The sequence below is a fragment of the Saccopteryx bilineata genome, chromosome 1 (assembly GCF_036850765.1).
Source record: "Saccopteryx bilineata isolate mSacBil1 chromosome 1, mSacBil1_pri_phased_curated, whole genome shotgun sequence".
Lineage (NCBI taxonomy): Eukaryota > Metazoa > Chordata > Mammalia > Chiroptera > Emballonuridae > Saccopteryx > Saccopteryx bilineata.
The window spans coordinates 149,647,351-149,673,326 of NC_089490.1; the positions used below are offsets into that span (position 1 = coordinate 149,647,351).

General features: G+C 50.0%; 1 protein-coding gene across 4 annotated transcripts in view; it reads right to left on the reverse strand.

Moving 5' to 3' along the window:
• KANK2 (KN motif and ankyrin repeat domains 2) overlaps window positions 1-25,472 on the reverse strand; it is a 28,804-nt gene extending 3,332 nt beyond the window's left edge. The window contains exons 1-12 of one of the 4 annotated variants that reach the window (XM_066273725.1): window positions 25,344-25,472; window positions 23,568-23,789; window positions 22,528-22,642; window positions 20,902-22,125; window positions 8,570-8,695; window positions 8,371-8,473; window positions 6,321-6,560; window positions 5,652-5,739; window positions 4,981-5,200; window positions 3,957-4,099; window positions 1,908-2,108; window positions 1,743-1,832 (exon numbers count right to left, since the gene is read on the reverse strand). In XM_066273725.1, the coding sequence (XP_066129822.1) occupies window positions 1,743-1,832; window positions 1,908-2,108; window positions 3,957-4,099; window positions 4,981-5,200; window positions 5,652-5,739; window positions 6,321-6,560; window positions 8,371-8,473; window positions 8,570-8,695; window positions 20,902-22,125; window positions 22,528-22,564 (2,472 nt within the window). In that variant the 5' untranslated portion in view covers window positions 22,565-22,642; window positions 23,568-23,789; window positions 25,344-25,472. Of the gene's footprint in view, window positions 1-1,742; window positions 1,833-1,907; window positions 2,109-3,956; window positions 4,100-4,980; window positions 5,201-5,651; window positions 5,740-6,320; window positions 6,561-8,370; window positions 8,474-8,569; window positions 8,747-20,901; window positions 22,126-22,527; window positions 22,643-23,567; window positions 23,790-25,339 lie in introns of all 4 variants that reach the window. The other 3 variants (XM_066273708.1, XM_066273715.1, XM_066273722.1) reach the window with 3 other exon arrangements.
• Between the last annotated feature and the right edge of the window lie 504 nt (window positions 25,473-25,976).

A 25,976-nucleotide genomic window follows, 5' to 3' on the forward strand; every position in this document is an offset into this window, starting at 1 on the left:
GTTCAAGAAATCATGCCTCGTAGGCACTTAGCGTACTAACTCTTCCATCATACAAGGGTATCACTTTGAGGCCCTGGCTGGTTGCTCAGTGGATAGAGCATCAGCCTCGCATGCGGACGTCCTGGATTCGATCCCTGGTCAGGGCACACAAGAGAAGCCAACAACCATTTGCTTCTCTCCCCCTCTACTTCCCCCTTCTCTCCCTCTTTCCTTCCCATAGTTAGTGGCTTGACTGGTTCAAGCATTGGCCCAAGTGTTGAGGACAGCTCAGTTGATTCGAGCATTGGCCCCAGATGGGGGTTGCCAGGTAGACCCCAGCTGGGGCGCATGCGGGAGTCTGTCTCATTATCTCCTCTTCTCACGTAAAAAAAACCCCAGGTATTGCTTTGAGGACCTACAGGGAGTGGCCAGCTCCCCCATCAGAATGGAAAGGCTTGTCTACTACACCAGACCAGAAGGACTTTTTCCTCTATCAAGCACTTAGGACACAGCTAGTATCAATTATTATCCTACTCTTATCCTTTGGGAAGAGTGTTTTGCTAACAGGCAAGATACTTTTAAAACTCAGATTTCTGTGGTCAAATAAGAAAAATGCTGGGTTAAACACAAGTTAGATTAGGTTTCTTTACAACGAGACTTCTCAAGGCCTTTAATAGACTGTCATGGTTTAAATAAAAGCCAAAGTCTTCACTGCGGCCCACAATGCCCTGTGTGATGTGTGGCGTCACCTCCCTACCCTCATCTCCTCCATGCACCAAACACACCAGGAATGCTCCTGCTTCAGGGCCTTCGCACCGTTTGTTCCTTCTGCCTAGAGAACCACATGATTTCCTCTGTCACTTGGCTCAAATGTCACCACTTCATCAAAGTTGAAAGTAGCTCCTCCATCACTCACTGTCCTTCATATCCTGTTTTATTTATTTATTTATTTATTTATTTATTTATTTATTTATTTATTTTTCATTTTTCCAAAGCTGGGAACGGGGAGGCAGTCAGACAGACTCCCGCATGCACCCGACCGGGATCCACCCGGCACACCCACCAGGGGGCGATGCTCTGCCCCTCTGGGGCGTTGCTCTGCTGCATCCAGAGCCACTCTAGCGCCTGAGGCAGAGGCCACAGAGCCATCCTCAGCGCCCAGACCATCTTTGCTCCAATGGAGCCTCGGCTGCGGGAGGGGAAGAGACAGACAGAGAGGAAAGAGAGAGGGAGGGGTGGAGAAGCAGTTGGGCGCTTCTCCTGTGTGCCCTGGCCGGGAATCGAACCTGGGACTCCTGCACGCCAGGCCAACCGGCCAGGGCTCATATCCTGTTTTAAATTTCTTCCCCACACTTTCTATCCCCTGGCTATGATATACACTAATTAGCTTATTTTCTCTTTTATTAGAATGTCTGGTCAATGAGGGCAGATTTTTTCTTCCTGTTTCGTTCAGTGCTGTGACTGCCAGGGCCTAGAATAGGGCCAGAGGCAGTTGGTGCTCTGTAAATATTTCTCAAATGACTGAATGGTGATTAAGGACATGCACTTGGAACCAGATAGATCCAGGTTCAAATACAGTTATGCTGACCATGACCATACAGTCTCAGCTCTCTGTGACTCATTTCCTCATGGGCACCATGAAGATTCAACAAGCAGATGACTATTAAGTCCCTGGCTCGGGACCCATACACCATCAGCTCTTCATAAACGTCTGTCCCCTCCCAGAGTCCCCCACCCTCTGCCCTGACAGAGTTGAGACTCACCGAGCACTTGATGTTCATGTGGGAGTACAGCATGGACGCAATTTCACTCTGCCCCGCGTCCAAGGCCACCATCAAAGCTGTGCTCCCGTCCTGTAAAGCATTGTTGCTATGACACCCAGCACTGAGTTCCTGCCCTCCCCGAGGCGCACCTGAGTGTTGACTTACGCGGTCAGTGAGAGAGATGTCACAGCTGGGCACGGCCAGCAGCAGTCCCGTGATCTCCTTGTGGCCGTGCTCGCAGGCACACATGAGGGCCGTGGAGCCATCATCATCTTGTACATTGACGTCTGCCTCGCAGGCCAGCAGAGCTTTGACCACATCTACTCGTCCATGGCTGACTGCCAGCATCAGAGCTGTCTGCCCTGCCTGGGCAGGAAGAAAAAGGCCTATGAACTTTGCAGGCCCCAAGGCATGACATCCCTGCTCTGGAATCTTACAGGGTTCCTGAGTAACCTGATGCTAACAGCACCCCCACTCACTGGCCTCCTTCTGTATCTCAAACCTTTCTACCACCGGGCCTTTGCACTTGCTGATCCCTCCTCCTCCTGCTGTCTCATTTTCACCCCTCAGGTCTCAGCTTAAATGTCTCTTCCTCAGGGAGGTGCCACTTGCCTCCCCACCCCCACACCTAACTCATAGGTGTAAACAGATGTAAAAATTTAACAAAATAAGATTTGTATACTTTTCTGTATGTCAGTTGAACCTCAATAAAAATTAAAATGTTCACCAGTAGATGAACAGATAAATTGTGGTAAACCCATGCTATAAAATATTATTCAGCCTTAAAAAGGAATGAAATATTAATGTATACTACACCATGGATGAACTTTGAAAACACGTGCAGTGAAGGAAGCCAGACGCTAAAGGACACATACTACCTGGCTCCAGTTGTATGATATACCCACAACAGGTGAACCCACAGAGGCAGAAAGCAGACTGGTTGTTCGGGGGCTGGGGGAGGGAGAGTGGACAGTGACTGCTAACGCGTGGAGGGTTTCCTTTAGGGAAATGGGAATGTTCGGGAAGTAAATAGAGGTGATGGTTGTGCAACACTGAATGTACTAGATGACATTGAATTGTTCACTTTAAAAGGATTGTTATGTTAATTTCACCTCAATTAAATAAAAATGTAAACTACAAAAAAACACACTATTATTATTTTTTGAGAGAGCGAGGGAGAGAGATGAGAAGCATTAACTCGTGGTTGTAACACTTTTAGTTGTTCTCATATGTGCCTTGACCAGGGTCTCCAGCCAAGCCAGCGACCTTGGGTTCAAGCCAGCAACCTTGGGCTTCAAGCCAGTGACGATCAGATCATTTTGATGATCCCATGCTCAAGCCAGCGACCCTGTGCTCAAGCCTAATGAGCCCATACTCATTTGTCTCAGGTCAACGCTCTATCCACTGCACTACCACTAGTCAGCCTAAAAACCTACTTTTAATTTAAAAAATAAAATCAATGTAAAAAGCAAGCAGAGTCTGCTCCTGTCCTGCGCCACTGCAGCACCCTGCTTCTCTCCCTCACTGTGCTCGTGCCCTTGCAATTCCCTCCCCTCCTCACTGTCCCCACTGGGTCCGGACTGCCCTACTCTTCTGCTCCATACCAGTCCCTGCCCGTTGCTTTTATTGTCTCCCAGCTTCTGCTCCCCAACATGCAGCTGAAGGGAGATTTCAAATCAGAAAGTGGGCCACACAACTGCCCTGATGAAACACCTCTAGTGGCTTCCTGCAGCCCCTAAAGACCAAATCCACTCCAAGCTGCCATGCTGCCATGCTCCCAGAGCCCCTGCTGACTAGTGAGCTTCAGGAGTTTGGGGACTGTGTCAGCTTGTCCACCATTTGAGCTTCTGGCATCCACTTGCTGCCCAATGAATTACCAAGCAGCATGTGCGATGGTGTCAGGTTAAGGAAGGCTGAAGACCCCTATGTCTTCTTCTATCCCTCACCACGTTTCCACCAGAAAGATCCTGCATCAGAGGCAGCCTGATAGGCAGGTCAAAAGAACAAGGCTTTGAAGCTAGACCCCTTGGTTCAAATCCCGCCTCCTCTAATTTGACCTTAAGGAAGTGACTGCTTCTCTGAGCCTCAGTTTCCTTGTCTGTACAGCAGGTATTCTCCCCTGGGTATGGAATGGATCATGTTTGGGCTTGGCGCACGGCCAGGACTTATCTAATGGGAAAGGTTTCCCAGGTCTGTAGCACCAAGGGCCTGTACCTGGCTGGCTTTGGCATTGACATCTCCAAGCCGGAAGAGCTGCACGAGAGTCTCGATGTCATCCTGGGTTTTCAGGGTGGCCAGGGCAGTAAGCATGATGGGGCTGTAGCCAGCACGGTTCTGCTTGTCCACCTGGCAGACACCTGTGGGAAGGAGGCAGAAGGACACAAGCCCTCAGACCCCGCTAACGCTGGCCAGGCCTGCTACAAGGTGGGGGGACGGTCCCCAAGGACAGGGACACATCTCTGCCATCAGACTAGGAGCCTTGTTCATTCTACTATGATGGGCACTGGGCATCGTGTCTCCATCAGTCTATGTGTGACCTAATTTCTCCCTTTTCTCAGACTGAGAATCCCATTCTGCCCCAAGGTATCTGTCTCCATTCTGACACCGTTAGATGAGTGGCTCCTCAAAATGGAGCCACGCCACTTATAAGTGGCGGCATCCCACTCCTCCCTCAGACTGGGGCCCCTGACACTGGCATCTCCATTTAGGGCTTAGAGTAGGAGCTGTGTCCCCGTTGTTCATCTGGACAGCAAGTCTCCTTCAGACTGGCCTATGCCTCCTCCATCAAACTGTGGGCTCTACCTTCTCTATCAGACTAGGAATCTGTGTCTTCGTAGTAGACTAGGGAAGGGAAAATATTTGCTGTTGAACTGAGCACCACATTGTCTCAATGAGCCCCAGACTGAGGACCCCTATGTCCTCTTCCACCCCTCACCCCATTTCCACCAGACTCTAAGAGGCCATGTCCATCCCTCAGACTAGGGTTCCAGAGATGTGAACTCCATTATACAGGGGTCTGTACGGATGGTGGAGAACCACATGTCTTCTATAAGACCATGGCTGGCCTTTCCAGAATACTGGGGCTATAGGAAGGACCTGCATCTCCTCCACCGGAGTGTGATGATGGGATCTCCTCTACTAAACTAGAACAGCCATGTCTCCCCCATTGGACTACCAAACCAGGTTGGCAATGGGCCCCCTCCCCCAGGGCCCCCTTGTCCTGCCTGGCTGAGCTCACCGCTGTCTAGTAGCTGCCGCACCACCGGAAAGTTGGCATGGGACACAGAGTAATGCAGCGCAGTGTTGCCATTGCTGTCGGCAATGTTGACGACATAGTCCAGCAACCGTGAGGACATGGCCCGGAACGTGACCAGGTGGCGCCGCACAAGCTCAGGGTGGGCATCACTGCGGCAGGCCAGGCGTAGCCATTCCTGAAGCACTGTGGTGTAGGCCACTTTCTGGATGCAGGTCGGAGAGGAGAGGGGTGTGAGGGTGGGACCAGGGCTAAGCCTAGGAGGGGAGTATGGGTATCCCTATCCTGAACCAGAGCCATGAGGGAGGAGTGTGGCCACCCCGCCCAGATGAGGCCCTGGAGTCAAGTGTTGTATCCCCATCTTGGACAAGGGCTCTAGAGGGAAGTGTAGACACTGCAATCCAAGATCTACTCCCTGAAGTTGTGAGCATCTCCATCCTGGATATGACCCTCAGGAGCCAAGGCCAGGTTTGCCAGTACACCATCACTCTCAGGCCACTCCCCACCTCTCGGACCCCTCTCCAATGCCATGACTTAAGCACACTCCCCCGGGCTCCTGGGGTCCCCCTGGGGCTGGCACAGGGAGACACTGTAGATAAGAAACCAGAGTGTGGGGAAGGAGCCGCCCCTCACCCAGCCCCGGGGCCCCACTGTACCAGCTCCCGCTCGGTGAGGGCATTGGGGTTGTCCAGGTACTTTTCCAGGGCCAGGCAGGCTGAGATGAGGTCGGGGCTTAGCTCCATCCTGTCAGGGAGAGGGGGTTTATCTTCAGAACACCTCAGCCTCCTTACTTCCTGCATTCGGCTAGGGTACTCACAGAGGGCCTCAATGCTCCAATCCTGCCAGGGCTCACCTGAGTGGTGGAACCTCAGATGTCCCCTTCACCAGAAACAAATTTTTATGCTATAACCCCCGGGGCAGACATGGAGAACAAATAGACTCCAAGAGAAAGTAGACACACAGGCTACAGTCTATTCCAAGTGGTCAGTGGTAGATGGAGAATATTTTCCCAATATCAGACTTTTCATCAAGGAAAAAAAAAGAGATTCATAGGATAGACAGGTCGGGCAAAAATGTCCCCAAAATGTAGGTGGCTCAAAGACTTTACCTGCCCTCTAAATCCCAATGCAACAGCTCAAACTGTCCCCATCAGGCTCTTCATCAAAGCCTCCAGATCTTCAAAATGCCCAGAAGAAAGTGCTTCTCTGCTAATTTAGCTTAAGGTGTGCATGACTGATGGCGTGTTCACTCAAAAGGCCTGGACGGTGGGATTTGAAGTCACCCCACATACAGCCCTGGCCCTGCCTCCCACCCAGAAAACTGACCGAATCTCCTCCTCCACATTCGATCCTGATGCTCCCTCAGGTGTGGGCACGTGCTGAGATTCCCGAGATAGTTGGTACTCCTCCCGGCTATTCCTGGCCACTGCCGTCCCTGTGGGCCAGAGCTGGGGGGCTTCAGCCACACTCAGCGCCCTCGCCTCAGGTTCTGGGGCCTCGTTCTCTGTGCTCTCATTGTCGGAGAAGTTCTCTGCCGTGCTGGAATCCTCAGATGAGGACTCACACCTGGGGAAGAGGAATGCGCAGGGTGGGAGAGATGCTGCAGATGGGACAGGGAGTGCTGAGGGGGTGGGGGAGGGGCATGGGTCTCTGATCAATGGACCTCGGTTCCCCCATATGTTGAATGGGGATAATACTAGTATGGACCTCAACAGATCTATAGGAATGTGGGTACAGCACCTGGCACACAGTAAGTGTTCATTAAACAATAGCCATGACTAGGATCACACTGAGGTGGGGGGGGGCAAGGAGGGACTGCTTCTCCCTTCTACCCTTCGGGACCTCTCACATACTTTGCTTCTTACTTGTGGGTTACTGATTCAGACCCTCGGTCCACCTCAAATGTCCGGGACCCTCCTGCATCTTGCTTCCTCTGGACGAAGTCTAAACTTCCTGGCATTTGAAGCCCCACACTGTCCCCGACCATCGCTCCCCGTGCCTCTGCTTCCTCAGTCTTTACTCAGGGCAGGCCCTCCACCAGGGGAGCCCTCTCGCCCCCTTCTCACTTCCAGAACTCCTGCTGTCTTGCAGTACACATGCTCCTCCTTCAGCAACTTCCCTGGGGAATACCATGCCTCCCAAGCCCCTAAATGGCCTAAGCATCGCCATCATCCCCACTGTTGCTCCAACCACACTGCTGGAACCACCCAGGAGGGCCCGGGAGCTTCATCAGGGCAGAGCTGAGCCTGACACCTTCTAAGGCGGAATGAGCACAGTGGTTACAGCTCAGGCTCTGGAGCCAGAGCACTGGGGCAGGATCCTCAGCACCATGTGAACTCAGTGGTGGGATTCAGCCAGTTTGCACTGGTTCAGCAGAACCAATACCTAAACTTTTGTTGAGTTCAGCGAACCAGTTGTTAAAATGGCACTTGTAATGAGGGTTCCCTCTAAGGTGGGTGCCTGGGCAACTGCCCAATGTGGAAATCACAAATTTACACTCCTTACTCTTTTTTAATGTTCATCTGTGTAACAGCGAATTCTAAGTGCCCATAGTAATGTTAATTCCATCATAGGTGAGAAAAACTGCAAGTGAGGATGCCAATCAAGAAGCAATATGGAAATATCTTAAAATAACAGGGTTTTTTTTATCTTTTTTTTTTTTTTTACAGCAACAGAGTCAGAGAGAGGAATAGACAGGGACAGACAGACAGGAATGGAGAGATGAGAAGCATCAATTGTTAGTTTTTTTGTTGCACACTGAGACACCTTAGGTGTTCATTGATTGCTTTCTCATATGTGCCTTGACTGCAGGCCTTCAGCAGACCGAGTAACCCCTTGCTTGAGCCAGTGACCTTGGGTCCAAGCTGGTGGGCTTTTGTCAAACCAGATGAACCTGCGCTCAAGCTGGTGACCTTGGGGTCTTGAACCTGGGTCCTTGGCATCCCAGTCTGACGCTCTATCCACTGCGCCACCGCCTGGTCAGGCCTTAAAATAACAGTTTTATTGTTTTTTGTCAGGTGCTATTTAATATTTTTCATTAATATTTTAAAACTTTCTTATAATCTAGTTTTGTGTACCTCTTTTTTTGTTCTTATTTAAGTATTAAATGCAGGAAATAATAAACTACCTTTTGGTATATTATTTTTTATACTTAAAACAGTCATTAGGACAGAGAACCGGTTGTTAAATTCTTTGAATCCCACCACTGTGTGAACTCCAGCAAAGACATTCAGCCTCATTGGGCCTCAGCTTCCTTACCTATTGTGCTTTAGTTAAATTAGTGAATCAAAGTGAGAGGCTTAGACTCGATCCTTGGTACATTCTTGGAACAAACAGGGGTATGAGATCTGGGGAGTAGAGTGGGGGCTCCTCTCACCCGCCATTGACCCCCACGAACTGGAGGCTCCTCTGGTGGGCGATGGGATCTGCAGGCTCCTCTTTCCACTTCATGATGGATCGCATGCCCACCTGGGGCCCACCTGAGGGGAGGGGTAGTGTCACAAGGGTCTCCTAAAGCCAGACCCCATGCCCAGGCCTCCAGTCCTCCATCCCTCTTAGCGGCCACTCCTACTTACCTGCACCGCTGGCTTCCTCTGGTTCCTGTGTAGCCGCTTGCCTGGCGGGCTCCCTGTTGGTGGTGTTGTGGGTGGGCACCCAGCCTGAATCCTTCCTGGGCTGTGCCAGGGAGGTTGCTGCAGACCCTGAGGGAAATGAGGATGACTCTGCAGGAGCCTGTGGGGGACCTACAGGGGCTGGAAAGAGGTTGCTCACTGTGGGTGACAACAGCAAAGCAACAGCAGTAATACTGACTGCATCCTGGGGTCAGGGACACTAGGGGCTAATTCTTGCATTACTTCATCAAATCTTCCAAGCCCCTGAGGAGAAGTTGGATTATTACAGATGAGCAACCAAAGGAACCAGAGGGTTGCCCAGTGATCAAGCAGCAGAATCTGATTTCAGCTCTAGTTTGTTGCCTGCCCCACATTGGTCAGAGACAGGGAAGACCCTGTGACCCCACGATGCTGGCTCATGACCTCTTTCTAACAACATACTAAGCATTGTCTGGAAACAAAGTTTGATCACAGCTGAGCGTGGTGGTCACTATATGTAACATCAGGCAACTGACAACCTCTCAATGCCTCTGGACAACAACATTCCTACTTCCTGGCATCTGATGCAGATTAAAGACAGTAGGTGGGCCTGATCAGGCGGTGGCGCAGTGGATAGAGCGTCGGACTTGGATATAGAGGACCCAGGTTCGAGACCCCGAGGTCGCCAGCTTGAGCATGGGCTCATCTGGTTTGAGCAAAGCTCACCAGCTTGGACCCAAGGTCGCTGGCTTGAGCAATAGGTCACTCCGTCTGCTGAAGGCCCGCAGTCAAGGCACATATGAGAAAGCAATCTATGAACAACTAAGGTGTCGCAAAGAAAAACTGATGATTGATGCTTCTCATCTCTCTCTGTTCCTGTCTGTCTGTCCCTATTATCCCTCTCTCTGATTCTCTGTCCCTGTAAAAAATAAATAAATAAAATGCTTTAAAGACAGTAGGTGGAATGAAGAGCTTAGAACAGTATGTGCACTTCAACAGTGCTCAAAAGACATCTGTCAATTCAAGAGAATTGTAAAATATATTTTGATAAGACTTAATATGATTTTTTTTTAACAAAAGCAGGATTGTGCTGTAGATATTTTGTATCTGGTTTCCACTTTTTTTTTTTTTTTAGCCAGAGAGCGAGAGAGAGAGAGAGAGAGAGAGAGAGAGAGAGGGGAAGGGAGAGAGATGAGAAGGATCAACTGATGGTTGCAACACTTTAGTTGTTCATTGATTGCTTTCTCTCATATGTGCCTTGATGCGGGGGCTTCAGCTGAGCCAGTGTCCCCCTGTTCAAACCAGCAACCTTGGACCTTTATGCTCAAGCCAGTGACCATGGGGGCAGGTCTATGATCCCACACTCAACCAGCTATCTCAGGGTTTCAAACCTGGGTCCTCAGCATCCCAGGTTGATGCTCTATCCACTGTGCCACTGCCTGGTCAGGCTGGCTTCCTTTTTTCCTTCTTTACTTTTTTTTTTTTTTTTAGTTCAGTGAAAGAAGGGGAGGCAGAGACAGACTCCTGCAGGTGCCCCAAACAGGATCCAACTGGCAAGCCCACTAGGGGGCGATGCTCTGCCCATCTGAGGTGTTACTCAGTTGCTCAGAAACTGAGCTCTTCTTAGTGCCTGAGGAGGAGGTCATGGAGCCATCCTCAGCGCCTGGGGCCAACTTGCTCCAATACAGCCATGGTTGCAGGAAAAGACGAGAGAGAGAGAGAGAGAGAGAGAGAGAGAGAGAGAGAGAAGCGAGGGGGAGAGGTGGAGAAGCAGATGGGTACTTCTCCTGTGTGCCTTGACTGGGAATCAAACCCAGGACATCAGGACATCCATACCCTGGGCCGACGCTCTACCACTGAGCCAACCAGTTAGGGCTTCCTTTTTTACTTAATTCACAAATTTTTAGAAAATCCACCTATCTCAGTTTAAGGACAAAAGTGCCTTTTTGGGTACCAGGCTCTGAGAGTACCCACTGTCCATCTGGGAATGGAGTTAGTAGGAAACTCCAGCCCCAGATCATCAGCCTGGAATGAGGAACAAAATTCCAGTCACCACTGTAAATGGCTGTCCAAGTCTTAGAAAGGTCCAGGTCCCCCCAAGCTATGTGTGGCTTTTGTGTCATCACTTCCTCAGGACATCCCCATCCTGCCACTGGCCATGGGTTCCACAGACCAATTCATTTTAATTCTCTTTAACAATTAAAACTTTTTTTGACATACACAGTAACTACTTCAAGTCCCTGGGTGATACTCAACTTGAGTTAAGAAAAGAACAGAGAGTAAATACTTGGGACAAGCACATAGAAAAGATGACACACTTGGCCACAAACAGGCCAACAGCACTCCAGCCCAGGGTGTGGCTTGGGCCAGGTTGATTCCAGAGCTGCTTTTTATGTGAATCTCCTGATTATTATTTTTTTTTTTTGAGAGAGAGAGAGAGACAGGAAGGGTGAGAGATGAGAAGCATCAGCTCACAGTTGCGGCACTTTAGTTGTTCATTGATTGCTTTCCCATACATGCTTTGATGGGGGGTAAGTTCCAGCTAAGCCAGCGACCTTGGGCTTCAAGCCAGCAACCTTTGGACTCAAGCTAGTGACCACAGGATCATGTCTATGGTCCCATGCTCAAGTCGGTGACCCCGCACTCAGGCTGGTGAGCCCATGCTCAAGCTAGTGACCTAGGGTTTTCAAACCTGGGTCCTCAGGATCCCAGGCCGACACTTTATTCACTGTGCACCACCTGGTCAGGCCTGATTATTTTTTATTAATTTTTATTTATTAATTGATTTTTTAGAGAGAGAGGAAGGGAGGGGAGAGGTGAAAGGGGAGGAAGGGAGGAAGAGAGAAACTGATTTGTTGTTCCACTTATTTATGTATTCACTTGTTGAATTTTTTTTTTTTTTTTTTTTTTGGTGGGAGAGAGAGGCTCAGACAGACAGATAAGAATAGAGAGAGATGAGAAGCATCAACTCATTGTTGCAGTACCTTAGTTGTTCATTGATTGCTTTCTCATATGTGCCCTGACCAGGGGGCTACAGCTGAGCAAGTGACCCCTTGCTCAAGCCAGTGACCTTGGACTCAAGCTGGTGAGCTGCGCTCAAGCTGGAGACCTCAGGGTTTCGAACCTGGGTTCTCAGCATCCCAGCCCGATGTTCTATCTACTGTGCCACTGCCTGGTCAGGCGGTTTATTTAAAAAACAAACAAACCAACTTTTAATCAGTGAGTTTTAGGGCAAATTATTTAAAAAGAGAGACAGAGAGAAGATGTGAGAGAAGCATTCATTTGTTGTTCCACCTAGTTGTTATTTCATTGGTTGCTTCCTGTGTGTGCCCTGACTGGGGATCGAACCTACACCTTGGCATATCGGGACGAGGCTCTCACCATCTGAGCTATGTGGCTAGGGCCAAGTGAATCTCCTGTGTTCTTTTAAACCTTGTCAGTAAATTCACATCAAACAAACAAAAACATTATGTGGCCGAGTGAATTTCATTAGGAGGCAGACGGCACAATCCGCATGTATGTCCCAAATTCACACCCCTGATTTAAATACCTGGAAGGGTAAAAAAATCAGGTAAAGCAGTATTTTGCTAATGAAATAAACCAGGCACAACAGGATAAATACTGTGTGATCCCACTTACAGGAGGTAGCGAGAGGAGTCAGATTCCTAGAGACAGAAAGTAGAACAGTGGGTGCCAGGGGGAGGGGGTGGGGATGACTGCACACAATGTGACCGCTGAATGTCACTATCCGACACTTAAATTGGTTGTGGCGGGAAATTTTATGTTGTATGTATTTCACCACAATTTAAAAAAAGTAAAGATAACAACAACAGGAAAATGGACTAGCACCATGGCCCATTCTGACCCAGAGAAAAGCAGGCCCTGCCTCCAAAAGCTTGGGTGCCTCCTTCCAGCAGGAAGAGGCCAAGGTCAGACTCTGCAATGCTAAAATAACAATAACAATACTAAAATTGATAATATTTATTGCTGTTATTTCACTGGGGGATGGGGCAAACTGGTACCAAAATTTTTAGGGAAAAAATAAAGCCCATGACCAGCTAAGATAATTTTAAAAAATGGGTAGAGGTGGGAAATCCAGCGTAGGACAGAGTAAAACATATTCCAAAGCCAGAACAGTCCAAACAGTGGGACACCGTTATAAGAGATGGGCCGAAGGAATGGAGGAGAGAGAGCCTAGCACAGCCCCTCTCTGGGAACTGGGGTAAGACAGAGAGGGGTTTCCAAAACAAGTGGGAAAGGGTGGGCTCTGGGCTATGGTGTTGGGGAAAGCAGCCTACTCTAGCCAAGAAAAAAATCAAGCTGGAACCCCCCTCAGGCCTTACACAGAAAACAAACTCTGAAGAAATAATATGAAGATACAACTATAAAGCCACAGGAAGAAAATGTAGAATATCAGGGGCCTCAGGAAGGGGAAAGATTCCTTTACAAATTCCTCAGCGTCTAACCACTATGTGGTACACCTGAAACTAATATAATATTGAATGACAAATGAAAAAAAAAACACTCAACAAATGAAACTTCAAATAAAAAAATTCCTCAAAGCACAAGCCATACAGAAAAATACAAGGTGATCTCACTTATATGTGAAATCAAATAAAACTGAACTCATAGATAAAGAGAACAGATTAGTAGTTACTGGGGATGAGAGCGAGGAATGGGTGAAGAGGGTCAAAATGCACAAAATTCCAATTATAAGGAAAATACACCTTTGCCCTGGCCAGGCAGCTCAGCTGGTTAGAGCGTTGTCCCAATATACCAAGGTGGTGGGTTCAATAAAGCAGCTTTAGACAGTAGGTAAATGAACAGGATTGGCTGTGTTCTTATAAATTTGAAGTTTATATTATTTTGCTCCTATCACAAAATTTTACTTTTCATATTGTTAAACCATTTAGAAACATAAAAACCATTTTTGGCTGTGAGCCATATAAAAGTAGGCAGTGGGCTGGATTTGGCCCATAGGCCATAAATTACCAATCCTTATTCTGGTATATTCCAGAAACTTCTCAAAATTGCCCAAAGAAAACTGGACAAAAGCTACAAATAGGCGATCCACAGAGGAATCTTATTAAACATGTATAGTGAGCCTGACTGGTGGTGGCACAGTGGATAGAGCATTGACCTACACTAAAGTCTCAGGTTCAAAACCCCAAGGTTGCCAGCTTCAATGGGGGCTCACCTGGCTTCAGTACAGGGTCACTGGCTTGAGTCCAAAGATTGCTGGCTTGAAGCCCAAGGTCACTGACTTGTGCCCAAGGTCATTGGCTTGAGCAAGGGTTCACTGGGTCGCTGGTCAAGGTAGTATAAGAAGCAACTAATGAACACTTAAGTGATGCAACTATGAGCTGATGCTTCTCATCTCTCTCCATTCTTTCTTCCCTCTCTCTCTCTCTCTCTCACTAAAAAAACAACAACAAACCAAAAACAAACAAACCCATGTATGGTGATGCCCAATCTCATCAGAAATTTAAGAAATGCAGCCTGACCAGGCAGTGGTGCAGTGGATAGGGTTGGACTGGGATGCGGAGGACCCAGATTTGAAAACCTGAGGTCGCTGGCTTGAGCACAGGCTCATAGACCTGACCCCATGGTTGCTGGCTTGAGCCCAAAGGCCGCTGGCTTGAGCAAGGGGTCACTTGCTCTGCTGTAGCCCCCCCGGTCAAGGCACATATGAGAAAGCAGTCAATGAACAACTAAGGTGCCGCAACAAAGAATTGATGCTTCTCATCTCTCTCTATTCCTGCCTGTCTGTCCCTATCTGTCCCTCTCTCTGTCTCTCTCACAAAAAATAAAAAAGAAATCAAAGGAATAGCCTGATCAGGCGGTGGCGCAGTGGATAGAGCGACGGACTGGGATGCGGAAGGATCCAGGTTCGAGACCCCAAGGTTGTCAGCTTGTGCGCGGGCTCATCTGGTTTGAGCAAAAAGCTCACTGGCTTGGACCCAAGGTCACTGGCTCCAGCAAGGGGTTACTCGGTCTGCTGAAGGCCTGGGGTCAAGGCACATATGAGAAAGCAATCAATGAACAACTAAGAAGTCGCAACGCGCAAGGAGAAACTAATGATTGACGCTTCTCATCTCTCTCCGTTCCTGTCTGTCTGTCCCTGTCTATCTCTGCCTCTGTAAAAAAAAAAAAAAAAAAAAAAATCAAAGGAATGCAGAATACCACTGTGCAGCAGCACCAGATGGGCAAAACATTATAAAGACATATAAAACTATATGTTGGTGGGGATGTGGGGAAATGGGCATCTTGGACCTAAGCGTGGCTGGTGAGTGACAACAGGGACAGCCAGGATCAGACTGAGCTTCTGAAACTGTGCATCTCCTGTGGCCTACTGGGGAGCAGGTGAGGGTATTCCTAGCGTTGTTCAGCAATTAGGAGTTGGAAATAAGCCATCTGCCCACCAAGGGAGGATCAGATAAGTAAAGTGTAGCACATACTAGGGCATTGAAAGTGATAAACCCAGGTAGCTCAGTGGATAAAGTGTCATCCCAGCGCACCAGAGATCATGGGTTCGACCCCAGTCAGGGCATGTACAAGAAGCAATCAATGAATGCACAACTAAATGGAACAACTAAGTGAAATGAGTTGATGCTCATTTCTTTCTCTATTTCCTTCCCAACTCCTCTCAAATCAATGGGGAAAAAATGTGAGAAACCAGGCCCTGGCCAGATAGATCAGCTGGTTAGTTCATTGTCCCAATATGCCAAAGTTGCGGATTCAATTCCCATCAGGGCACATACAAGACTCAACCTATAAATGCTTAAGTGGAACAGCAAATCAATGTTTCTCTCTCTCAAATTAATCAATAAGTAAATAAAACAAACAAAAAAAATTAATAATGCCTGACCAGGCGGTGGCGCAGTGGATAGAGCATTGGACTGGGACGCAGAGGACCCAGGCTCAAAACCCCAAAGTTGCTGGCTTGAGCAGAGGCTCACCAGCCTGAGCGGGGGGTCTCTGGCTTGAGCATGGGATCATAAACATGACTGCATGGTCACTGGCTTGAGCACAAGGTCATTGGCTTGAGCAAGGGGTCACTCGCACTGCTGTAGCCCCTCAGTCAAGGCAGTTGAGAAAGCAATCAATGAACAACTAAGGAGCTCTAACGAAGAACTGATGCTTATCTCTCTCCCTTCCTACTTGTCTGTCCCTATCTGTCCCTCTCTGTCTGTCTCTCTGTCTCTGTCACACACATACACAAATAAAAAATTAATAAAAAGTGACAAACCAGATTTATATATATTAGGATGGAGAGTTCGAAAATAGTGTGTACAGAGAAAAAAATTAGAATGGCTTTTTATCTAAAGCACAATACTATTTTAGGAAATTAAACATGCACAGGGCATATTTTCCAAGGACACCCAAATATCTAAATAAGCTTCTGGAAGGTAGACTGCCAGGAATGATACTAGGTAGGGTGGGGGAGGAGGATTGATGATGGATGTGTGTGAACGGTACATGGTAGAGATTGGCCAACTATGGCTCCCGGGCAGGTTTTTACATTGCTAAATGGTTGGAAAAACAATTAAAAGGATTTTATTTGGGACACATGGAAATTATATGAAACTGACGTTTCAGTGTCAGCACATGAAGTTTTCTTGGCACACAGTCTTGCTCGTTTATGTCTGTTTTCATGCTACAAAGGCAGGACCGAGGCACCAAATTCATCAAAATGTATACATTAAGAATGTACATTGTTTGTACATAATAGATCTTAATAAAGCTAGGGGAAAAAAGAACTGAGCAAAACTGAATTGTTGCAACAGAAATCATATGGCTCGCAAAGCTGAAAATATTTACTGACCCTCATCATTGAGGGCGAAGATGAAAGTGAAAAAAGAGTAAAACAACAGTGGTGTGGTTACCATGGGTAGAAGAAATTTCATTAACTCAGGTTTGAGCCTCTTAAGTCCAAAGAAATTGTTAAAAATGTAAATTACTCAAGGCCCTAACTGGTTTGCTCAGTGGATAGAGCATTGACCCAGTGTACAGATATTCTGGGTTTGATCCCTGGTCAGGGCACACATGAAAAGTGACCATCTGCTTCTCTCCCTTTCCCTCTTCCCCTTCTCTCTCTTCCCTTCCCATAGCCAGTGGCTTGACTGGTTCAAGCGTGGGCCCCAGGCACTGAGAATAGCTGAGTTGGTCGGAGTGTCAGCCTTAGGTGCTGAGAATAGCTCAGATGATTGAGGCACATCCTACCACTTAAAAAAAAAAAAGTAAATTATTCAGCCACCCAGTGCTGGAAGGGAGTTGAGCCCATAGGGGAGTAAAGCAATTTGGTAACAGACATCAAGGACCTCAAAAATGCCCTTTCAGCCCTGGCTGGCTGGCTCGGTTGGATAAAGCGTTATCCTGATACGTAGAAGTTACCGTGTGGTCCCTGGTCAGGGAACATACAGAAACAGATTGATGTTTATGTCTCTCTCTAAAAAAAATCAATCAATACATTTTTTTTTAAAATGCCACTTCAGAAACCTATGCTGAAAAAACATCAGAGGATATGAGGGGTTCCTGAGGAAGGACATCTGGGTGGCACCCTTGAGAATAAACAATGTGATTGTTCAAAAATAAATAGCGTGGCCGTGGCCGGGTAGCTCAGTTGGTTCAAGCGTGTCTGATATGCCAAGGTTTCAGGTTTGATCCCCAGTCAAGGCACATACAAGAATCAACCAATGAATGCATAAATAAGTGGAACGACAAATCATTGTTTCTCTCTCAAAAAATATTAAATAAAAATAAAAAATAAATAGCACATCCCAAGAATTCTTAACCCTTTGAGTAGTACAAACATTCATGTACATCCTCGTGCCTCCTGATCATCCATAGTACGATCATACATGTGTAAGGCAACATTAAAAAAAGACAGATGTATGTTTTGTTTGTTTCTATAAATTGGTTATCAAACAAACATGATTTTAAGCCTGACCTGTGGTGGCACAGTGGATAAAGCATCAACCTGGAACGCTGAGGTCGCCGGTTCAAAACCCTGCACTTGTCTGGTTAAGGCACATATGGAAATTGATGCTTCCTGCTCCTCCCCCTTCTCTCTCTCTCTCTCTCTCTCTCTCTCTCTCATTCTCACTCTCTTCTCTCTAAAATGAATAAATTTTAAAAAGTAATTATCCAAACATGATTTTAAGTTAATAAAACTGTAACTGGAACTAATTTCATTTTTTGAAAAAAAAAACTCACTCCCAAGGGTCAGTGAGCATGAGAAAAACTCACTACTCAAAGGGTTAATAACATGAGAAAATGTCCCTAGGATTTTCTAAAATCAAAGAAATTATAATCCTTTGAGAACTGTGGGCAAATATCTTAACCTGCCTGTGCCTCAGTTTCCTCGTCTATAACAAGGGAATTAAAAACACCAGCCCACCTAAGGGATTTAAGTAAGTTAAAATATGAAACAGGAATCAAACAATGCCTTGGTCTATAGTAAGGGCTGACTAAATGTTTTTATAAATAAAATAAAGAGAAACAACAAATTCCACCAGCTCCGTGTTGCCAGACTTGAGAAATAGTTATTATTTTGAGTTAAAAAATTAGGAAGGAAAGAAGCAGAAGTGTTGCCAGCAGTTGTGTTTGGGCAGTGGTAGGTTTATGGATTTTTATTTTGTGCTCTGGATTTTTCTGTACTTCCCAAAACTTCCATAAAGACTATCATTTGCTCTCATAGATATATGTTTCAAATAAGAGCAAAGGAAATTTCAAAGGCTTAACGAGACCCCAGGGGTGCACATGCTTTCTTCCACTGATCTCTCTGTGGTGACTTTGCCAGGTTGGGGGACAGGACTTCGGGGTTCTCCAGGCCTCTAGTAGCCCTACCTACTTTTTTCAGCCTGAGAGGAAGATTACCATTCACCCTCCTTGCCCTTCAACTGCAGTGAGCAAATTCTACATAGCAGAGAGGTTGGGCTCTACCTTGCCTCCTCCTCCAGGGTGCCCTCCGTGACCTATACATCTGGCTGACACACCTAAGTGAATACACGGTCCCCCAACACTGTCAAGTCTTCTTGGTATCTCACTTTATTTCCTGTATTGCTCCTCCCCAGTCTACAAACCATGCAGGATCCACCCCTATTGCTCAGGCTATTCTGGACCTTGCTTCTCTGGTCTCATCCTATTCCAGCTTGTTCAATGCCTTGGATGCACCCATTCCCCTCCTCCCCTCAGGGCCTTTCCCCCTGCTGTACGCCCTCTCACAAAAATATTTTCAGCTTTGCGGGCCATATGATTTCTGTTGCAACAATTCAGATACTCTCTTCCCACCTTTTTGCCACCTAGCTGCCTCTTTCTTTTGACATCTTGTTTCAGAGCCAACAGCTAACCCTTGAGCACCCATTATGGGCCATGTTTAACACTTAACATGAATTGAAGCATTTAAGCTTCACATTGATCTGGTGACATCAGGCTCTCAGGACTCCCAATTCGCAAACGAGACACAGAGAGGTTAAATAAATTGTTCAAGGGCACAGAGCTATGGAGCAGGGAAACCAAATTTTCAGGCCATCACCCCATCAAACATGTATCTGCTTCAAACATGTATTTTCTGAAAATTATATTTCTTCACTTATTTATTGCTGTAGCTTTTGGGGCTTTTGTTGGTCTTGTGCACTGCTCTGTCCCCAGTGCCTAGAAGAGTTTGGTACGTAACAAGCACTCTATAAACATTTGCCAAATGAGTAGACATTGAAATGAATTAGCACATTGGGGCTGGCTGCAGCAAGAGGGAGTTAAGTGAGACACAAGAAAGAACTGCTGAGGGGCAACTTGCTTAGCATGGGGACATTACTATTTCTGTGTCTCCTGTAGGCAGGCAGCCCCATGGCTGCCCTCGGAGGCATGTCTGGAATGGAGGTTGCCTCTCAGAGATCCTGAGGCTGGGCCAGGCGGGGTCCCTGGCTGGAGGCCAGAGGACCAGGGTTGTGTGTTTGAAATAGACACAAAACAGAGGGGTGGTGCCCGGAGCTGGCCAGGAACAACATGGAAAAGCAAGAAAACACAGCTGGGTCCCCACCCTCCAGCTGTGCCCTAGAGTCCCACCATGGGGTTCTGGGCACTTTAGATTTGAGGCTGGGATGAGAATCTGGGCCCCACCTCTGAGACCTGCTGCAGGTTCAGGCCAACTTTGGTTTAGATCCTGGTTTGGCCACTTCCTGGCTGTGCGCCACAAGGCAAGTGCAGCTTTTCCCCAAATCCCCCTTTCCTCAACTATAAATAGAGTTGATGTGAAAATCATTAGCAGATGCAGAAGCAAGCATTGATTACTTACTGTCTGCGCTAATTCACTAGTGTACTAGAAGTGCAGACCGTCATTATGTCACTTCACAGATAGGGAAGCTGAGACCCAGAGAAGAGTTGGCTCACCCAGGGACACACAGCAAGAAGTGGAATTTCAACCTAGGCTGCCAGGCTGCAAAGCTCCCTGTCTTTAGCTCCAATATGGGTGAAACACTTAGCACAGCACCCGGCACCAGGCTGGTATCTGATAAAGAACAGCTGTTATTATTGTGAATCATTCTGGCAGCTTCTCCCAGGGTACTCAGGGCAACTGTGGTGGGGCAGCTGCCATTTGGCACATCCCACATCCCCTTTCTCAGCATGAGGACTCAGCACTTCCTCCAGGGAGCATCCCTCAGGACTTGGCCACAGGATTTGGGTGGGGCTCCTTCACCCTCAGGGACTAGAAAGTGAGGGGCACAGTGATGAGTTCAGTAGCTCAGTATTGGGCATGTGATCCAAACCAGACAATGAGTTCTACCCCTGGGATTTTTATTGGCAATATTTGGACTGAGGGGCTCCCTTTCCACTGAGCTGCAAGCATAGATGCCCAGAGCGGTGGGGCCACCTTTACTGGCCTGAGAGAAAAGCTTCCAGGATGCACAGAGGAAGAAAAACAGTGCAGAGCACCAGGATCCAGCTATGCCTGAAGTTATCACTGTTACAAGAGCAATACATTGTTTAAATTGGCCTGAGATTGGTTCCTGCTACTTACCGAATAAAAAGGGAGGTTTTTTTGCAGACCCTGTCCCCCAAATTTTCTCTTTTCTGGATACTTACAATGTGCTAGACATGAGGACAGACATTTAACAGACACTCAATTTTCCAGCATGATCCCTACAGCAAGCACTGAGTTGGTGGCACAATTTTGTCCCCTTTTGCCAGATGAAGAGACAGAAGCTCTGAAATGGGAAGTGACCTGTCTGGTGGATGCCAGAGCTGGAGTTAGACCCTGATGTTTAGATAAAGAAGGGATGAGCCTCCACTATCCTCCCTTGCCCAGTATGGCTCACCTTGTGTCCCACTGCAGTTTCTCTCTGTGATGCTGATCTTCTTCACCAAGTGGACATTGCCAGTGGATGTGATGGGTGAGGGGAACACTGTCTCCACCACTTCATGGCTTCGGAACATAGCAGGGCTCTCAGTTCCTCCAGATGTCGCCAGGGCCCGCAGTCCTGCGCCATAGGGCTCCAGACTCTGGGCCCGCTGTGCAGGGGCCCCAGCAGCTGTGCTGGCCGCCACCTCCACCTCCCGAGGCCCCTCTACCACGCGGACGGTGTCCACACGAACTTGGTTGTCTGGTGGTGGCCAGGAATGGGGTTGGGGGGTGGACTGGGGGTCAGCCTGTCGGGCCTGAGCTGCCTGCAGCTCCTGAAGCGCCTTCTTGAGCTGGGTCTCCAGCACTGCGATCTTGGCGGCAAGGGCCACCTCCCCATCGGGCACACCCAAGTCCCGCTCACGGACCCAGGTGCCCACGCTTCGGGTTTCCAGTGGTACCCGATCTTCGGGAGCCTCAGGGAGGTCAAGGCAGAGCTCGCTGCGGCCCCGGGGCCCTGAAGGGTGGCCCAGGAACTTCTGGCTCTTGAGCTGCACCGTGAGCTGCCGCTTCTCCTCTTGCAGCACAGACAGCTTCACCTGGAGCACAGGTATCAGCTTCACCTGCTCTTCCAGCTGCCGCAGCTTCCGCAGAGCCCCAGCCATCTGTTCCCGAACGTGGGCCAGGTGCCCTGCGCTAGGTGGCACTGGCGTGGACACTCCCGAGCCCCGTGGTGTCGGGGGCGGCAGCCCTACACCCACCAATGAGCTGGTGGAGCTGGCCGCGCTGGGGGTCAGGGAGCCCAGGGCGGTGGGCGCGGCCGCCTGGTCCTCGAGGCGGCGCCTGGCGTCCAGCAGGGTGCGCTCCACGCGAGGATTGAAGCCGCCGCGGGCCTCCAGGGCACCGTACTGCGGGTAAAAGCCGCGGCCGCAGTAGGAATAGGCGGAGTGGCGGCTATCCCCGCTGGCGTTAGAGCACAGCGACTCGGTGGAGGTCCACCAGGAGCCAGGGCCGCGGGGCAGCGAGCCGAGGCGAGGCCGGCGCTGCACGGCTACCCGCCGCAGCGTGTGGCCCTTCTCAATGTCGTCCACATACTTGAGAAAGTCTAGGTCCAGGCGGTAGCCATAGGGCGTCTCCACGGAGTAGGGAGGGTCGGTATCCTTGGTGGGGAAGGCGGACGGGGAGGCAGGGCCCGGGGTCCCTAGGGCGGGAGAAACACTAGTATCTCTGAACACTGCTGTCTTCTGATGCCCCCCAGGAGAGTCAAGATTTATTTGCCCAAGGGACGGGAGCTCACTGGGCCCTCAACTGCTCAACAGTGTCTGCAGGCTCAGCAATCACCCCTACCTCCAACATATACACACACAGAAGACACGGCCTTGTTTCAGGTTTCAGCTCCTCCAGGGCAGAGCCAAGAGGCCTCAATTCAGGCCCTCAGGGCAGGTTATGTTCCACCCTCAATCCTCATCCCCAATCCCAGGTAGGGCCATTTCTCTCCTCCCACCAGGCCTCTCTCCCCTCCCTAAGGTCTCCATGACGGGTCCATCTCCCCACCCCATTCCCTCCCAGCCCTAGGCTGGGCCCTCTTCTACAGAAATCTGACCTGGAAAAGGGGCTGGCACGTGCAGGACTTGGGCCATTCTCCCCTCTGTAGACGCTCCTCAAGAGTCACTGGGAGACCCTGAGTCAGACTGCCTTCAGCACAGGCTGAGGCTTACCTGGGGAGAGGAAAAGATGGAGAACTGAGCTAGGAAGGGTCTACAGAGTTTCCTATAGGGAGGGGAGGTGGCCACCACCCTCCACAGCTATCTTCCTCAAGTAAGGACCCACTCATAGGTGTACACCCAGCCAAGCTGTGGAAAGGGGTGCAGGAGCACAGCCTAGAACAAAGAAACCAAACTTCACAGCCTGCCTGCCCATCTGTCCATCCCCTGGACAGGCTCCAGCTGTTCCCACAGCCCCAGCTCCACGAGGCCCCCAGGCCAGGAGCCCCAAGCCCTACAGGCCCCATCTTTCCTATACCCCATTCTCTCAGATTAGGCCAGGAGTTGGCTATGGGTACAGATGGGGGCTGAGGTGGGCAGAGGGCAGGGGTGCTAGTAAGGGGACAGCCATCCTGCAAGGATCTGAGGAGACAAAGATCCAGAAATACAAAGAGAGCTACAGCTCAGAGTAGAGGACCCCACAACAGAGCTGGGTCAGGGCAACTGGGGTTGAGGGGATAGGGAAAATTGTGGGGAGGCAGTGAGGAGCAAAGCCTTTCCCCTTTATGGAAACAATTTTCTCTAAAAATAAACAGTTTCACTGCTGGGCTACCCGGGAACTTCCTGCCCCCCCAGGACATGTCCGGCTAGGGAGGGGGGCCCAGCAGCTGGGTGGTGGCCCGGGAAGTCATGGGGGTGCACAGAGGAAGTAAGATGGGGTGCCTGGAGGTTGCAAAGGGGAGGGACAATCAGGGCATCTCACTAACTCACGTCCCCAACCCTGGAGTCCAGCCAGTGTCCTTTTGTCCCAAACCTTGTGCCTGAGCTTAATCAGTCCTTTCTACTGTTTGACCTCCAGCTACCCTGCTGCAGAGGCCCAAGCCCATCCTGCCAGCAGGGAGGGCGCTTTCCAGCCTGTGGGTGCCAGAGCAGTGGGTACCTGGGAGGATGGGCCAGGCGGGGCACCTGCCAAGCATGAAGGTGGGGCTGGGGATCCAAGGGCTGCCAAGCTGGTCCTTCTCTCACACCTGGCGTGTCTCTTGCTTGGCGTCTTGCTTTATCTTTCCACTTCTCGTGTCTCTGTGTCTCTGCGTCTCTCTCTCTCTACTTCTCTCTCCCTGTCTCTCCACGTCTCTATCCTCACTTCTCCGTCTTGCAATGCCTGGAACACATGGTCACTGACTGTAGGAAATTTGATTTTCCACCTACCTGAAGGTTCACCTTTGAACAACAGTATTAAAAGTAAATTCTGGGGCCCTAGATGGATAGCTCGGTTGGTTGGAGCATTGTCCCAAAGTATGGAGAGAGGTTGCCAGTTTGATCCCAGGTCAGGGCACAGGAACAGATTGATGTTCCTATCTCTCTCTCTCTAAATCAATGAAATAAACATTAAAAAGAAATAAATAATGCCCTGGCCAGATAGCTTGTTGGTTAGAGCTTTGTCCTGAAGCACAGAAGTTGCCAGTTCAATCTCTGGGTAGGGCACATACAGGAACAGACAGATGTTCCTGTCTTCCTCTCTAAAATCAATAAATAAAAAATTTTAAAATAACAGAAAATAAAAAATAATAATTTCTGGGAACCCGAGAGACCAGCAGCAGGGAGGATTGGAATAGCCTGTGGGAGCCCCTGGAGGTAGACAAGGATGGGGTGAATAATAATAACTATGTAATGATCACACAACCCCACCAGATGGGGAATCTTGGGGCACAGAAATGCACAGTGACTTGCCCAGGGTCACTGGACAGGGAAGTGGCTGGTCCTGAATTTGAACCCAAGCCTAGCAGATTCCCCCACTGCAGACCAAGCCACCCTAACCCCCACTCCACATCCCTCTACCCATTTTCAAGACAGAGGCTGAGGTCTGTGGGTCTCTAGCCATCTGACTGTCTTCAGTGAGGGCAGGTGACTCCAGGTGGAGAAAGACTGGAGGGGGGAATGTCTGGAGTTGAGACTCTATGGTACCCTTGGGGGACGGGTGTGTGTGTGTGTGGGGGGGCGACACACAAGATAGAGACAGAGAGAAAGGAAGACAGGACACTTAAAGAGACAAGGTAGGGGGCTCATAGAAGGGGCGCAGGGTCGGGGACGATGCCCTAATGTCCGACGGGGTCTCCCTAAAGCCCCACTCGAAGACCAGCCTGGATGTCTCTGAGGTCTTCCCGCCCCGCTCCCCGCCCCAAAGATGGGGGTGAGGAGGACCCCACCCGTGCAGGGAGGGGCGGGGCCTGCGGGGTCCCTGGCTAATGGCAAACAGCTGCCGCTCCCCATGCCGGCCCAGCCACCAGGCCAAGGCCCAGCCCGGCCCGGCCGGACGCCTGGTCGCCTTCCCGCCGCTTGGGGCCTGGCTCCGGTCCGGTCTCAGAGTGCAAAGAGAGACAGAGCAGGGGGAAAGAGGTAGAGGAAGGTGGAGATGGGGAAAGGGGGCAGAGGGGAGGCAGTGATGGGGCAGAGGGGTAAGGCGAGAGATACAGATGGAAGACAAGGACGAGGTTAGGGCAAAGAAGCAGGGACGACGGTCAAAGATGAGAATGGGGCAGAGACGCAGGGACCGGGACACTCAAAAGTCCGTAAAGTTTGGGCTGAGATGGTGGAGTTGGAGGCAGCGGCTGGTCAAGACCCGCGAGGTGTTGTCCCGGGGTTGGGGGTGGTGTAGGGACCACGCTGAAACCCGGACCCGGACTCGAACCCCGATCCAACCCCGGGTCCTACTCGCCTCCCGCGCTCCGGCCGCCGCCGTCCCAGCGTCCCGCCGCCCGTGCGTCCTCGGTGCGCCGCCGCCCGGCCTCCGGGCCCTCGGCGGTAGCTCCACCCCGCCCCGCCTCCTCCAGGCTGTCCCAGCCCCTCATGGCCTGCCCCGCCCCCCGTCGCCTGCGAGTAAGGCAGAGCTGTGGAGATGCGGCCAGGAGGACACGATCACACCTGGAAGGCAGGTGTGTGCGCGCGCGTGGGGGTATCCGGCCTTGTCTCCTCGTCTCCCCTTCCCAAGTCCTCGGGGCAGGGGCCTCCACCGCTGTCCTGTCCCGCCTGCGGCAGCTGGGCCGCTGCGGGGGGCGGGAGGGGGAGGGACTGGTCAGGCACCAGCTACTGGAGGGCGCGGAGGGATGGCGCGGCGGCAGGTCACCCCACCCCCAGCAGGCCAAGGGCTGGAAGCGGCCCAGTGCAGGCCTGGTATACGGTGGCGTGACCGCCGCGGGGCGGGGAGGGGGCTGGATCAGTTCAAGGCTGCCCAGGCCATGGCTAAGGCCTGGGTTCCCTGGCCAGCCAGACCTGGGCTCCAGTCTTAGCTTCGTCATGCCTTTAAGTGCTCGGTGCCTCAGTATCCCCATCTGTAAGATAGGGTTAAGCG